This window comes from Buteo buteo, chromosome 3 (genome assembly GCF_964188355.1).
Source record: "Buteo buteo chromosome 3, bButBut1.hap1.1, whole genome shotgun sequence".
Lineage (NCBI taxonomy): Eukaryota > Metazoa > Chordata > Aves > Accipitriformes > Accipitridae > Buteo > Buteo buteo.
The window spans coordinates 54493219-54507111 of NC_134173.1; the positions used below are offsets into that span (position 1 = coordinate 54493219).

At 35.5% G+C, this 13893-nt stretch overlaps 1 protein-coding gene across 3 annotated transcripts in view; it reads right to left on the minus strand.

Moving 5' to 3' along the window:
* The window catches only part of STK3 (serine/threonine kinase 3), a 149116-nt gene that overhangs the window by 101944 nt on the left and 33279 nt on the right, over positions 1-13893 (minus strand). For all 3 annotated transcript variants that reach the window (XM_075023670.1, XM_075023668.1, XM_075023669.1), the window contains exons 5-6: positions 13455-13619; positions 12857-13024 (exon numbers count right to left, since the gene is read on the minus strand). In XM_075023670.1, coding sequence (XP_074879771.1) covers positions 12857-13024; positions 13455-13619 — 333 coding nt within the window. The remainder of the gene's footprint in view (positions 1-12856; positions 13025-13454; positions 13620-13893) is intronic.

Sequence of the window (13893 nt, forward strand, 5' to 3'; positions counted from 1 at the left end):
TTACCGCTTCTGAATATCAAAAAATACAGTTTGCATAAATTAGTTGTATTATTCAGAGAAACAAACAAAAAGCAAGATGGAGTAACATTCCTCCCTCATCTGACAAAGAATTAAAGTATTTACAGCGCACACACAGGTGCTCTGGAGAAACTCCTGGAAAAAAGCAAAAGGAAGACAGTATGGGCAAAGCTCACTTGTGTCTGTATGTACCTGCCTAATGTAGACATGCCCTCTGTCCTAAGGTCAGAGTTCATGATTATTACATTTCTGGAGGAACACCCCAGTTGAAACAGATTACTATTTCAACACATGCATGTCAGTTTGCCCATAAATCTTGTGCTTGCTAATGCTACCTGTTTTACATTTACCAGTGTAAACATTCAGAGCATGAAAAAAGGAGGAGCAGCAGAGAGAATACTGGGCTGCCATCCCTATTGCCAAGCCTACATCACTGCACCAGGACAGTGGGAAGTACTGCAGGGGCCATCATAGAACTTCATCAAAGGTCCTCCCCATTAAAATAGTCCTCTGAGAACAGATCACTTCATTATCTTCCAAAACTATTCTAAATTTCTGGGGGAGAATGGAAAATGTAACACACCTGAAACTTCCCAAACTCTCCAGTGTTTCTGTAATTCTCATTATAAATCAGAAGTTCTTGTTAGTTCTGGTGTTCCACCAGAACACCAACTTTTTTTTTTTTTTTCCATCATCAACAGCATAGCATGGAGTTCAGGAATATACTTTGCAGAGGAGGCTTTTGTTGGTAAAGCAGAGTCTTTCAGGTAGGCAGGTAATGATAAGCAGTATTTCCAAGAATTATGTCCATGTTTGCTTTTCTGAAACACAAACTAGAAACTGATAATCCATTAAGATTTGAGGTGTTTGGAATGCCATACATGTAATCTTCTGTACAATCAATGTGAATTCTCAGACATGGTAAAGAAGCACAGAGAAGAAAGTAGAAATCTGGAGGTTACACTTGTGTTGACTTTATTTCTTTCCCATGGGAATGCCAATAATGAGAACTTAAATCTGGAATAAAAATTTGGATCCATGCAGCCTTAAAAACAGACCATGCTATCTAAAAACTTCAAACTTTTACTCTACTTTTCTGCAGGTAGACAATACAGCTTTCAAACACAGCTTTTTCTGCCATGGGGTATCAAAAGTACTTCCTATACAGTCTCTCAATGCATTTTTTAAATAATGTAACAACAAAAAACTGGCGTTAATACAGAAAATTCTAATACAAAAATCACAAACTGCATACCCAAATCACTCGAGTTAGTTCAAACTACTGACTGTGTGTTAGAGCTTTGTTTAAGTATTTAGTCAGTAAAATAAAAGGCTGAAATGAAAAAGCCAGGCTGGTTTCATTCTTCTCTAAAACCAGGGTGGTCTACAGGCAATTTTTGATACCCCTGGTGTTGCTGAAGAAACAAAATGAAAACAGGTGCCATCAAATACAAATTAAAGATTTAGTTCTATTTTAAACCACCTTAAAACAAAGTTTCCATAAACTTTTTAACTGATACTACTACAAATTTGACAATACTTTATAACAAGAAAAGGATTATAAGTTGTCTTTAGACCATCAAGTTTTAACTGAAACAAATTTAGACTGATTGGCAACCCCTCCTTTTAAATAAATAAATTTCTTCCATTAAATATGCATCATCCTTTTTAAAAATGACCTAGTGTACATTTTAAGGCAATATAATACCAAGGCAGAACAGGGTACATACAGTCTTAATAAGCTTTCTCCATTCCAAATTTTACCTTCTTTCAATCTAAGCAATTTTTTAGTTTTTCTACAAAGCAAGCAACCAGTATAGACTTAAAAGTGTTTAAAAATCTTACGGTAAGAAGCAATAGAAGCTTAATATTTTCCTCCCAATCTGACTGACGTTTTCTCCCACATGATTAAAAATCAAATAAATATCCCTTTAACTAAAACCCAAGTAAATACCTTTTTGCTTTTAAAATGTGTAATAACGTGTTAAGAATTTGGCCATATAGTAAAGTCTCTTTAAAGCACTTCCTCCAAGTCAACTAGCTATACTGACAGAAAACATGTCAAAGTTTAAGAAAAAATGAACATATTCACTTCAATAAATAAGCATTGATTCAAGCTTCCAAGACCCTCTTAAAATTATTTACCGAGTTCTTTTTTGGCTTAGCAAGACACTAGTCACATACAGAAATCCAAATAGACCTATTTGAATTAAAAGCAATACACAAATTCCCCCCTCTTCAATAAAGCTAGCTGCCAGACCTCTGAATAAAAATTAATCTTGTATATTTTGTGTTAATCCTGGAACTTGAAAGACAATAGAAATAAAAAGAAATAGAAGCATCTGTAGTAAATAAATATAGCTCTTCACTTAAAAGTTTTGAACTGTGGTATATTTTACAATATCCTGCAGGGTATTGTAGAATATTTAGTAAAGGGAGTTCTCATTAGTCTGTGCATAAACACCTTGCTGAATAATTTTCCAAGTCCATAGCACAAGTTAAAAAGAAATGGAATAAGTTCAGCATACAATGATGTGTTCAAATGATGGAAAGGCTTATTCAAATAAGTATGTCTGTAAAGTTAATGAATAAAAAAGTCTTGTAACATTAAAATTGTGATTTTAGTTTTAATGCATCTTGATTATATACTACCAATTGCCTATTTCAAATAAAATTTTCTTGAGATTTTCAAGTTGCAAAATAGCTTTGCTTTGCACTATGATCTATGTTTACAGTTTTACTAACATCACAAATGAACAGATCTATAGTGATTTGAAACTTCTGAATGAGCTTTTTGGTAGGGGCTTGTTTGCTTGTTTGTTTTTAACATTTGTCCAGGGAGAAAGCAGCCAGCTCAGCAGCAGAGAATAATGTTAACCTATGCTGCACTAGGTCTGTTAAATACATTCCTGGCTTTACCTACATTAACAGTTCTATCAAATAATCTGTAGCAATGCATACAGAAGTAGGGCTTGATGCAATGCTCACTCAAGTCATCAGGAATCCTTCCATCAATTTCATGGCTGCATTCAGCCTCTGTTTACTGTTCCAACCTCTTTGAAAAATAATATTCCCAGGCCAAACATTTCGCTATTAAAGTATCTTGCAAATAAATGGGTAGTATCACAGTATGGTCCTTTTTTCAGATTAGCACTTCTAAGAATCTGAATCATACGCAAAAGATACACAGCATTACATGAAACTAACCAAGATCAAACTTCCTTTACAGTTATTTTAGTTAAAGTTTCAAGTTAACTCACTTGTGTGTAATTATGAAATTACTGTACTGATCCTCTGCTTACTTTGAAAGTGATTAATCAAAGTCAGAGAAAACCAACCATCAACTGAAGTATGTTTCAAATTTCCTATTCAGGGGTAAGTCTAAAAAGATGAACTAATTTAATTTTAATTAAATCCTCATTTAGAAGCATGAAATAAATGTTTTCCATTTAATTCAAATTAAACTCCAGTTCCAGTCCAAATTTCAAATATTCTCCACTTCTGCTACTTTATTACACATGACAGATTAACATTTCCTTCTTGCACACATATGCAACCAACAAATCCAATATCATTAAAAAATTTAAAGAATTTATACTTTTAACAGTAATAAACATATTATTTATTCTACCCCAAAAAATTCTAGTGATATGGAGTGAAGATGCATTCTCTAAACCACAGTGAAACTTCTGTGCTAGATTCTATAATCACAAATACTTTTAACTGCACTTTATTTACATTGCAACAGTTTTACTACGTGAACTTACAAGTCATCTCTTAACTGAAGGGAAAAATAAGTTAGAGAGATGCAAGATAAGAAAAGCAATACCTACAGGAAGACAACAATTACATACATCAGATAGTAGACTTTTCAAAAGCTTTAATGTGGATGTGAATAGGGCCTTGTCATTTTCTGATTTAATCATCGTACACACCTCAAATAATCTAATGTTTTCAGAGTATGCATAACAATGCTAATGTCCTATCATTCTGTGCTGATTTATTCAAATAAATATGAATGAATGTGAACCTTTGTAAAGCAATGATTTCCTCTCATTAGTGAGCTCTTCTTCCAGACTTCACATAGCTTCCCCTGTCTTACCTCAGTAGCATCTTCTGGATTTCTAAAGCTGAACTCAACCCAACCCTGTTTGCCATTATCCCCATCTTTTACTTTCTTCTGCTCCTTACATCCTGCTCTACATCATTTCTCCTCTCTATGAAGAGCCAGACACTAACATGGTAGTATCTTGATTAAAAGAAATTAGATTATCAGGCCAGTTCTCCACACCTTTGCAAATCTCTAGGGAAAGAGAACTGAACTGGTGTATGTATCCAGCCTTTTATGTGGTTCGTACTCTCAAGAGTCCCATAAACCAGAGAGATCTGTCAATCTTTTCTGTGGGAAAAAGGGAGTACAGGCTCCTGATAAAGCAATGTGGCAAAACCTCTTCAAAAAGTTCCTTGGAGTATTAGGGAGAAAATTTTTATCATCTCTAAGTTTTGCCAGAGGACAAATGGTATTTTTCCTATCTTGCCTTCACAAGAGTATTACAAAAACTCTCCACATGAAATGGGCTGATGTTAAGCATATTATCCCTTTGCCTAGCAAGCTGTCAAGTCTTGGAAACTGGATGCTGTCATGCTAGCACATCACTCTCTAGGAGGCTCAATACATGTAACTGAATCTGGTAAAGTCAAGCAATGAATTATCGATTGCAATTTAAGAAAATAAGTAAAATATCACAGGCTTTATTTCATATATTTGCAACCAGACGCCTCTAAACTTGTCTTCACGGTCTGAGGACAACTCACATATTATTTCTTTTACTCTGTTTATCTTTTTTTGGATAAGCCGTGCTTGGTATACAGGAACTTTCAACTTTCATTGAAATTCAATGCTAGGCATGCTGAAAAATGGGAATATATCCCAGGGGCACTTGCCTGGGTTGACTTCCTCACTCATCAGAATATTCCTCGCTGTCTCCTCTACAGTGAGTCCATAGAAGGGCTGGTCACAAACAAATAAGCAAATGAAATCCTTTTGAAATTCGCTTCCTCCATGAATCCTGCAGGCATTAAACACTAAAAAAGAAGTTATGTTCAAAGGGTACTATGCCTGTATCTATGCCTAGCATTTCTACAAAGTATAGGAGCCTAAGGAGGAAAGCACCTGAACCCTCCCTAGACCACCCTACATATATAAGTGAACACCAAGCACATTTTAACTAAAATAATAAATCATAACTTTAAGTTCGGACATCCATATAAATCTTGAAATTAAAAAAATAATAATAAATCTATAGAGCGGGATCTCTCCAGCTCTATGAGCAGTTTGCCCATGGGCCACAAGTGCAACTTTGACAAACAATGATTTTTCTGCAGGACCACAGTTTGCACGTCATTTAGTTTCAATCCACTGCTAAAAATAACTCAACCACAGTGAAAACTAATGTCAGACTGACACAATCACCAAGTACCTAAAAACTGGCTCTTTTCACCTAGGAAAAATGACATTGAAGCAATAGTTAACAGTTGCTTTAATTGTATTCCAGAAAACTTATAAATGTACTTCCTGAAGTTACATATAACAACCCATAGAAAACTTGCATTTACATACCTATTGAAGAATGCTGACAAAATAAGCAATCACGTCCAACTCTGATTACAATTACAGCAAGCACTAACTGGCATCCTAACTCACAGAAAGAGCAACTCTCCTGGTGACCAGTAGATCTAATATCTAGATATTAAGGTTCTAGCAAAGTCTATGCAAATATCTCATCCAGGTATGCACATCAGGTATTTGCTCACAAAAAACAGAATACACACAGACGTGCAAGTTCAAATGTACACAATTACTTATTTTAATTTGCCCAACATTTATCATCTCTTGATTCCAGAAGACTTGTTGAAAGGAGTTAAGTCATGAACACGGTGTTAGGAACTGGCCTGCACCTCAGCAATAACTCACCACACCAGAAGCAGCTCAGGTAAAGAGGTCTGTTCACACAATATAAACACTAATCATTCTTCAAGGTTAAAAAAAAAAAATATATTAATCTTTTTTTTTTTGACAAGAGAAATAAATCTTGAATGAAAAAGCATTTGGCACTTTTTTTTTTTTTACTGTTGAAAGAAGCATCTTTATTTTATTCATGCAAAAAATCGCCATACAACCATTATTCACGTTTTGATCAGAGCAGGTGGACAGCCTGCTTACTGATTTGAAGTAGCAGCATATTTAAATGAAAATTTAAAGCTTTCTGGTTTAAGAACCCTTAAATAAAGTCACACTTCCTTAGAGTTCAACCCTGAAAAGAAAGTTGTTGAACAAAAAAAAGAAAACTACCAAAGATACAATACTCAGATCAGCACCGGTATCAGTATAGGTGCAACTGGTTTGAACCACATAAATACCACTACTTTCTCAAAGTGCTACATATCCTATTACCATATGGAGTTGCATTTCTCGCAGTGATTTATGTGGGAAGCAACTCCTTTGACATTGATTTTTTTTTTTTTCCCAATCTATATAGAGAACATACTTTATTTTCTGTTAGACAAATACTGTCTGCTATTAATTGTGCTCATTTTTTTAATTGAATAAAGTTATAACACCTATTTGAAATTCTGGTTATAAACAGTACCACAGAGGCAAATATATTATGAAGCAACACCTGCCTTTAGCTGCATGCAAACTGAAGGCCACTGGAAGTTTACCCCATGAAGTTCAGCTGTACCATGGCAATAGCATTTAAAGATGGGAAGAACAGATGAGGTGGAAAAGGAGGAAAGCTTTGTGGGTGGATACTTACCCATGAAAGGTCTAGAACCGTGTATTATTTTACTGATATGCCCAACTAGAAAAAGTCCAAAAGGACTGGTAGGACAGGCTACAAAAAAGTCAGTTTGTCCCTTACAACAGGCATTTGTAAGGGCAGTCTCCAGAGAAGCTCCACAGTCTGTAGACACTCAGGAGTGTATCAGAAAAAGGAAGAGCAGTCTCTTTCCTTTCCCTCAGACTCTCTCTGCATTCAAAAGGTAAATGAAATTCAGAGCAGCAAAACCAGCATGGCAGCAGTGCACCTACAGCTATAGCTCCTAAGCATGACAGTATCTGGATACATTATGACCTTTGATGTACTTATGTGTACAGGAGTTTCCTTAAATAATTATTAAGTTTTAATCATAATACATTTACAAATGGACAGCTGAGACTCTGATTTTGCAATTACTTTAAGTCAACCTCAGCACCAACTTGGCTGATTCCCAAAAAAGGATTATCAGATTCTCCTACCAGTTCCAGCCATGTATTTTTGTCCCCACCTAGTCCAAGCACCATGTTAACGATACCAGTGAAAGCTTCTTACTCGGTTAGTTTCCAGATGAATCAATTTTCTGATCCAGCTTATCATGTGGCCAGCTAAATGCTAGTTCCAACAGAAATGGGCGATGAAAATGCATGGAAACAGGTAGGATTACCACCCCTTTGCAGCCATCACCTGCGTTTAGGTCAGTTTAAAGCAAACGCAAAAACTCCATTTAAAGCCTAGAGAGGTTGAAATGTCTTCCAACAGCTCTTTGGGAAGCCTGCAGCAAGACACATGCTTCTCCAATTCCAGTCTACTGCCTCAACTATATCACATCAGTGTCTTAGGTCCCCACTGTAAATACACATTATCCATTAGAATGACTATGGTATTGTGTAAGACAACACAGACTAAAATCCTGTCCTGAGAAATCAGATTTTTTAAGAAAGACAAGACAAGACACAATGGAAGACCCAGAGGAAGGGGAAGTCACTTTTTTTTGTTCTTTTAACTATATGCATTCCTACCATTCAAAGAACTGGATGTGTTAGGGTCTCACATGCTTTTTTCAAGACTTGAGATTTAACTATTTTTAAATAATCTTAATACGTTAAGTCACTAAAAAACACATAGGGTATTTAATTGTAAGGGAACTACCATAATAGAGAATGCACAACACAAATATTGAAGAATTATGACCTCCCTAAGGAATCACGCTCAGTGAGTCCTACTATAGCTCACTGTCATTCTTACACAAGATTCTGAAGAGGTAGTAAAATAATAAACAGTAATGTACAATCAAAAAATCCATATTTTAAATCTCTTTAAATATTAGCTCACTCTGTCTAGAAACAGCAGGCAAGATTTCAAGTTACAAATTAACAAAAAGTGCCTCATAGGAAGTTCTTAAAAGGAAAAGGACTTTTAAAAGTTAACTCAAACCCTTTTCTAAAGATAAGCAAAAGCACTAAAATAAGAAAACGATATAATATACTTTTACAAACCTACTCTAAATTAAAAGCAGTAATGCTGAGATAAGATAGGTGAACTCTCAAAGAAAATAATAGAAACAGATGAGACAATTCCATCTGTTGGAAAGAAGAAATGCAAGACTGACTATACAGAAAGACATCTGACATCGCCAGAATTAGTTTTCTTTTTTCCTCTTCTCAACTTCTGGCACAAAAGGCACAGAGGAAACCATTTTCTCAGTGATTGAAAAACTGGTCTCAATCAGACAGCAATGTTCAACATGACACCTTCCTTGATTCTTACAGCTTTACACAGCAATAATTCTCACTTCAATCTCCAGTTTTAATGCAATATGCTGAGAATAAAAAACTGGGAAATGGTAGATTGTTATAAGATACAACAGGAATAAAAGGTTATTACAAACAGATTAGTCCAGAGTGGAAATGACACAGGCTAAGCAGGAGGCATGGATAATCTGGGTAAGTGCCATGGAAAAATAAATATCATGATTGGACTTAAGGCAAATGGAAGCAGTTCAAATTGGCTTCCTCCAATTCACTGCAGAACATGTGATGCCCACATGTCCATTTCCAACAAACCTCACCATAAAGAAACAAAGGCCAATACTGTGAAGCGTTGAAAAACACATCTACCACCAGCTTCTTCCATACCACAGCAATGTGAATTATTGCAGCTGCCTGATAAGCATGAAAGAAGAGTTTGGGGTTTTGGGGGGTTTTGTTGGGTTTTTTGGTTTGTGGTGCTTTTTTGGTTTTTGCTTTTTTTTTTTGGAAGAGAGCTACCAGCATTTATCTGAAGCGCACCAACCTGTCCGTAAGTGCTGACCTTACAAAGAAGAGCAAATTTTATAAAATGCAGGTTGCAGTATTACAGTTGGTCTCGGGGCATGGCTGTGGCCAAATGCAGTAACTCCACTCAGCCCACTTCCCCTGTCCATCTACATGCTCCTACAACTTCTCCTGGCTCAGTTCTAGCAGGTTTCTGTCAGGTTAACTTTTCACAAGATCAGTTCCTTTTACCTCTCCATGTGAGGCCACAAAAATACTAGTGTTTGCTTATCAGAAAATTCAGAAACTCCTAGTTAAGGACAGGCTGTTTCTATAACCAGAGATCCACACACAAACTGATTTAAAATGATAATAAAAATCACAGCCTCACAGCAATAAGTGATCATGTCATTGCATGAATATAAGGAAAACTTTTGGTAAGTGTAGTCCTAGAGAAAGGATCTCAAAAAACAGCTATTCTTAAGGGTTAAGATTAGCTTTATGGCAAAGTGTTGTTAATCTACTTGTTAATAAAGCCATGTATCAGCAGAAGGTAGATTATGATCAAGTAAAAACTTTGCAGCTTAAAGGATCTTCCACCAGAAACAACTCTTTTACATGACAAATTTGAGATTATGGCTTGATTAGCAAACATGGAAGATATTTCAAAAGCATGTTACCAATTTTTAGCAAAAAGCAAAATCACAACTACTACAGCAGAACAGTGCCAATCTTTATGCCTCTATTATAGATTTTTTTTAAAAAAAGAGGACTTTAGAAACAAACAGAAATAATAAAGACAAATATTGCATGAAGAGGAGAGATTGAACAAAGCAGTTAATGGTTTGAATTAAATTCAGACGGTGGTAGGACATAAATACTTTATCACTACAGGACATCATACATGCTGCAGTCAATGGGGGACACAGGAACACAGCTGTTAAAACATATCACTGCAGCTTCGGAGTAGGAGATTGAGCCTTGCTCTAGAACCACAGTGAAGCCCTCTTTAATTAGCTGTACTATAAATTCATAACTGCTCATCCCAGCAGAGCAATCAAAGGCAGATGCAAACACTGTTAGCCACATTAACCCTGGCTACTGCAGACTACTGCAATCAACATGCTTTTAGCCCTGCTGGATGCATTAAGTTATCTAGGCTTGAGTGATTTTTGACTTACCAGCAAATGCCTTGCTATTTCTAACGGCTGTATCACCATGTTTTAGGGCAACCTTGAGGACATCTGTATTTCTTCCTCCTTTAAAACTACTTGAAAATACTCCTTCTTTGATGAAAACTCAGAGAAAATACAGAAGTTTCACTTTTCATCATTAGCAAAAGCACAAAAGGACTCTGATATCGAATATGTGAGGCATTCTGTAATTCTTATGTGAATAAAGCATTAGACCTACTGGGCTGGCAAATGGTCTTGACCTTTGAGGCTCAAACCAAGTATGACAACTGTAGGTTTTGTTGAACTCAGGTTTGCAGCAGAAAAGTGAAATAGCATTGATGACACTTACACAGTCAAAAATACTAAAGCAGGAATACTTAAAGAGAAGAAACCTGTTGTTTTTTCCCCCAACATGAAATTCCATTTTGCACCCCCCACTTCTCATTCTTTCCCAGCTGAAACTAGTACAACTCTCTGGAGTAGCTAGAGTGTGGTTAAGCAGAGGAAGCTATGCTTGTTTGCATGGAATCTGCTATTTCCTCTCTGCCAAAACACTTGTTTAAAGAAGTCATGTAATATTTCTATTAAGCTGTAAATGCAGTTGACAAGGAAATGGCCTACTGGCAGTGCATTACCTTTGTGGCAGTGCCAACCAGCCTACAGCAAAATAGTGCACATGGTAATTTCAACATGCATTCCCAAGTAACAAAATTGTGCCTTACATAAATACCACAGAACTCCAGCAACATCTAGAAAAAGCAATGAAAATTTGCCCAAGCTTTCATGCCTGCCTGTATCAATTCTGTGTCATAACTAAAACAAAGTAGGAAAGCATCTACATATGTCCAAAAGTCTTGTGAAGCTATATCATATGACACTGGGAAAACTATTGCAACTTAAATCTGTGTATTTCTTGTTAACCACTGTAACAACTCACTAATAAAAATTAAGAAAAACTGTAGGTATCAAATATACAAAAGAGTACTAACTGCATACAAGCCCTTAAAAACCATAACGTAATTCATTAACAAGAACACATGTTCTATGTAATCCAGAATTGTTGTGTTAAATTACTTTGGCCTTTGATAGCATTCATTTGATTACAAGAATTAAACAGATTCACAAGCTTTCAAACCCAATGACTTTTGATTTATAAGCAGCTATTGTTACGTGTATAAAAATCCTCTCTGATAACGTAGTCCCTGCCTTTCAATAGCTAGTACTACTACATATAATGATGCTAAAATGAACTCAGATGTAATTAAGACATTTTCATTAAAAGTACAACCAAAACCCCCAGCATGATCAAATGTATAATTTGTAATCACTAGTTCTTCAAAATATTTTTAAATGTGAATTAATCTTAAATTAAATTCCCATCAAAAACAAGCTTCAGAGATACTTATTTTGTTCTCAGCTTTCACCTGAGTATTTTCAGTTTGAACAATAATTTTAAAATTGTTAATTACACAGAAAAAAAAAATAATATGGTACAAGAAAATTCCTAAGTTTTGCTTCCAAAATTATGTAATGCTTCTAATTGCAAAACACTCACTAGCTTTAACTGAGCTGCACATTGCCATAAAACTTCAGGAAACATCTCTGCTCCAAAAAGCACACATGAACAAAAATCAAGAACCCCACAAACAAAAATCAAGAACCCAATAGCACTAAATACACTTGAACTCATATATGGGTCACCTTACAGTAATCATATATGAACAGTACCTTCTCTTTGAACAGTGGCGGCTTCCTTATATTAAGATCCTGATATATGAGGCACCAGCAAAAGAAAACTGAATACAATAATCTAGTAAGCATGCCGTTTTTGCAGCAAATCACAAAGATGAAAAAAATCTGCTTTTAGCAATATAAAGTGCCTTATTAATACCAAATGGGCTTTAGATATAAACAATTCAAGAACAGAGTATTTATTGATGCTCAGTGCAATCAGTGTAGCTATTCTATAGCTCATTTCAAAAAAAAAAAAATAAAAGCATGACTAACAGTGGCAACAGTTATTCCTAGATAAACATTGTTCCCCATGAACTTCTCCAAGTAATTCCTTTATAACTGCTACTTCTCATAAAGCAACTAATTCTATTTACATTTTATTTTGCAAAAACTAAACTAATTCAGCAACAGACTTTAAGAGTCAGTAATAAATAAAATCTGTCAGGGGTTACTAATATTAGCAGTGCTCACATAGGACAATTCTGAATCCTTCTTTAGGTCACCTTTACTTGAAAACTCCCTCTCAAAGGAGGATGGCTTCTTGGTTATGGAACTCTCCAAATGCAAGTACAGTATGGAATAGGATCTAGGATGTTGCCTTCAAGTCAATTAAGCACTTACTGCTTTAGCTTTCTCTCAAATGGAGCTAAAAGCATCCTGAAACCTTACAGAGATGTGTCAAAACACAGGCAAACTGCAGTAAATAGGAAGCAAGACAGCAAGTAAAAATCCTTAGTCTTAAAATCCTTGTCCATAAATGCACAGTTCCATGATTCCAGTATCAGTTTTTGGAGCTTTTGGGGCTTTTTTTGTTTTTTAATATAACAAACAAGAAAACACCACCATAAACACTTACCCTCATTGGATGAATATCAGCATATGGAGGCTTTCCTTCAGCCATTTCTATTGAAGTGATACCAAGGGACCAGATGTCTGCCACGCAGTTATAGCCAATCTCTTGTATTACTTCAGGAGCCATCCAAAACGGAGTTCCTATAACAGTATTACGTTTTGCCATTGTATCCTGTAATTATATTATTTATGCGATTAAAACAGTGATGCTTATTTTCATATTCTTTTGATATTAATTCTATATTTAAAAGTGAAATTAGCCACCCAAAGGTCAAGTGGTAGTGACTTCCAATTAAGACCAAACAGATTCAACCCATCGGCCTACAGAGGCCAAACAGGTGACAATGATCATAAACCTCAAACAAAAGTTTAAAGTGGGATCATCAGGCACTTAAAGTACACTGGGTTACAAAAATAAACAACTAAAAACTAAATAGCTTTGCAATACATTAAATACTACTCATGATAAAGAATGTTAGCTCTACCATTGCCACTAGTCACTCCTCAGACACAAAATTCAAGGCAGCAGAAAAAGACAAAAGTAAAAGAACATGGTTAGGAGCACTAAAGCATTTTTAAATCATCTTTCCACAGGTACTTACTGTTAACTGGCCAGCCACACCAAAATCAGCTAATTTTGCATGTCCCTCGGTGTTAAGAAGGATGTTTCCAGCCTTTATATCTCTATGTATTTTTCTCATAAAGTGCAAGTATTCAAGTCCTTTAAGAGTAGATTTCAGAATAGTTGCAATTTCATCTTCTGTTAGCTGCAAGGAAACATAGAACCATTTTCAGGTACACACATAGAGTCTATTTAAAACTATTTAAAACATGATCATTCAATAATGATTATTTTAAATAATACAGACAACATACCTCCACTATTTTAACACAGGAATATGCCCAATAGCATTTACAATTCAAAACTCTGATCTACTAACTTGATCCATATAGCTAGTTTCTTTCATGTCTACAGTCCAATTAGAGCAAGCAAGCTATCAAACTAGAGAAGGGGCTGACTTACACAGATCAGATGACAGA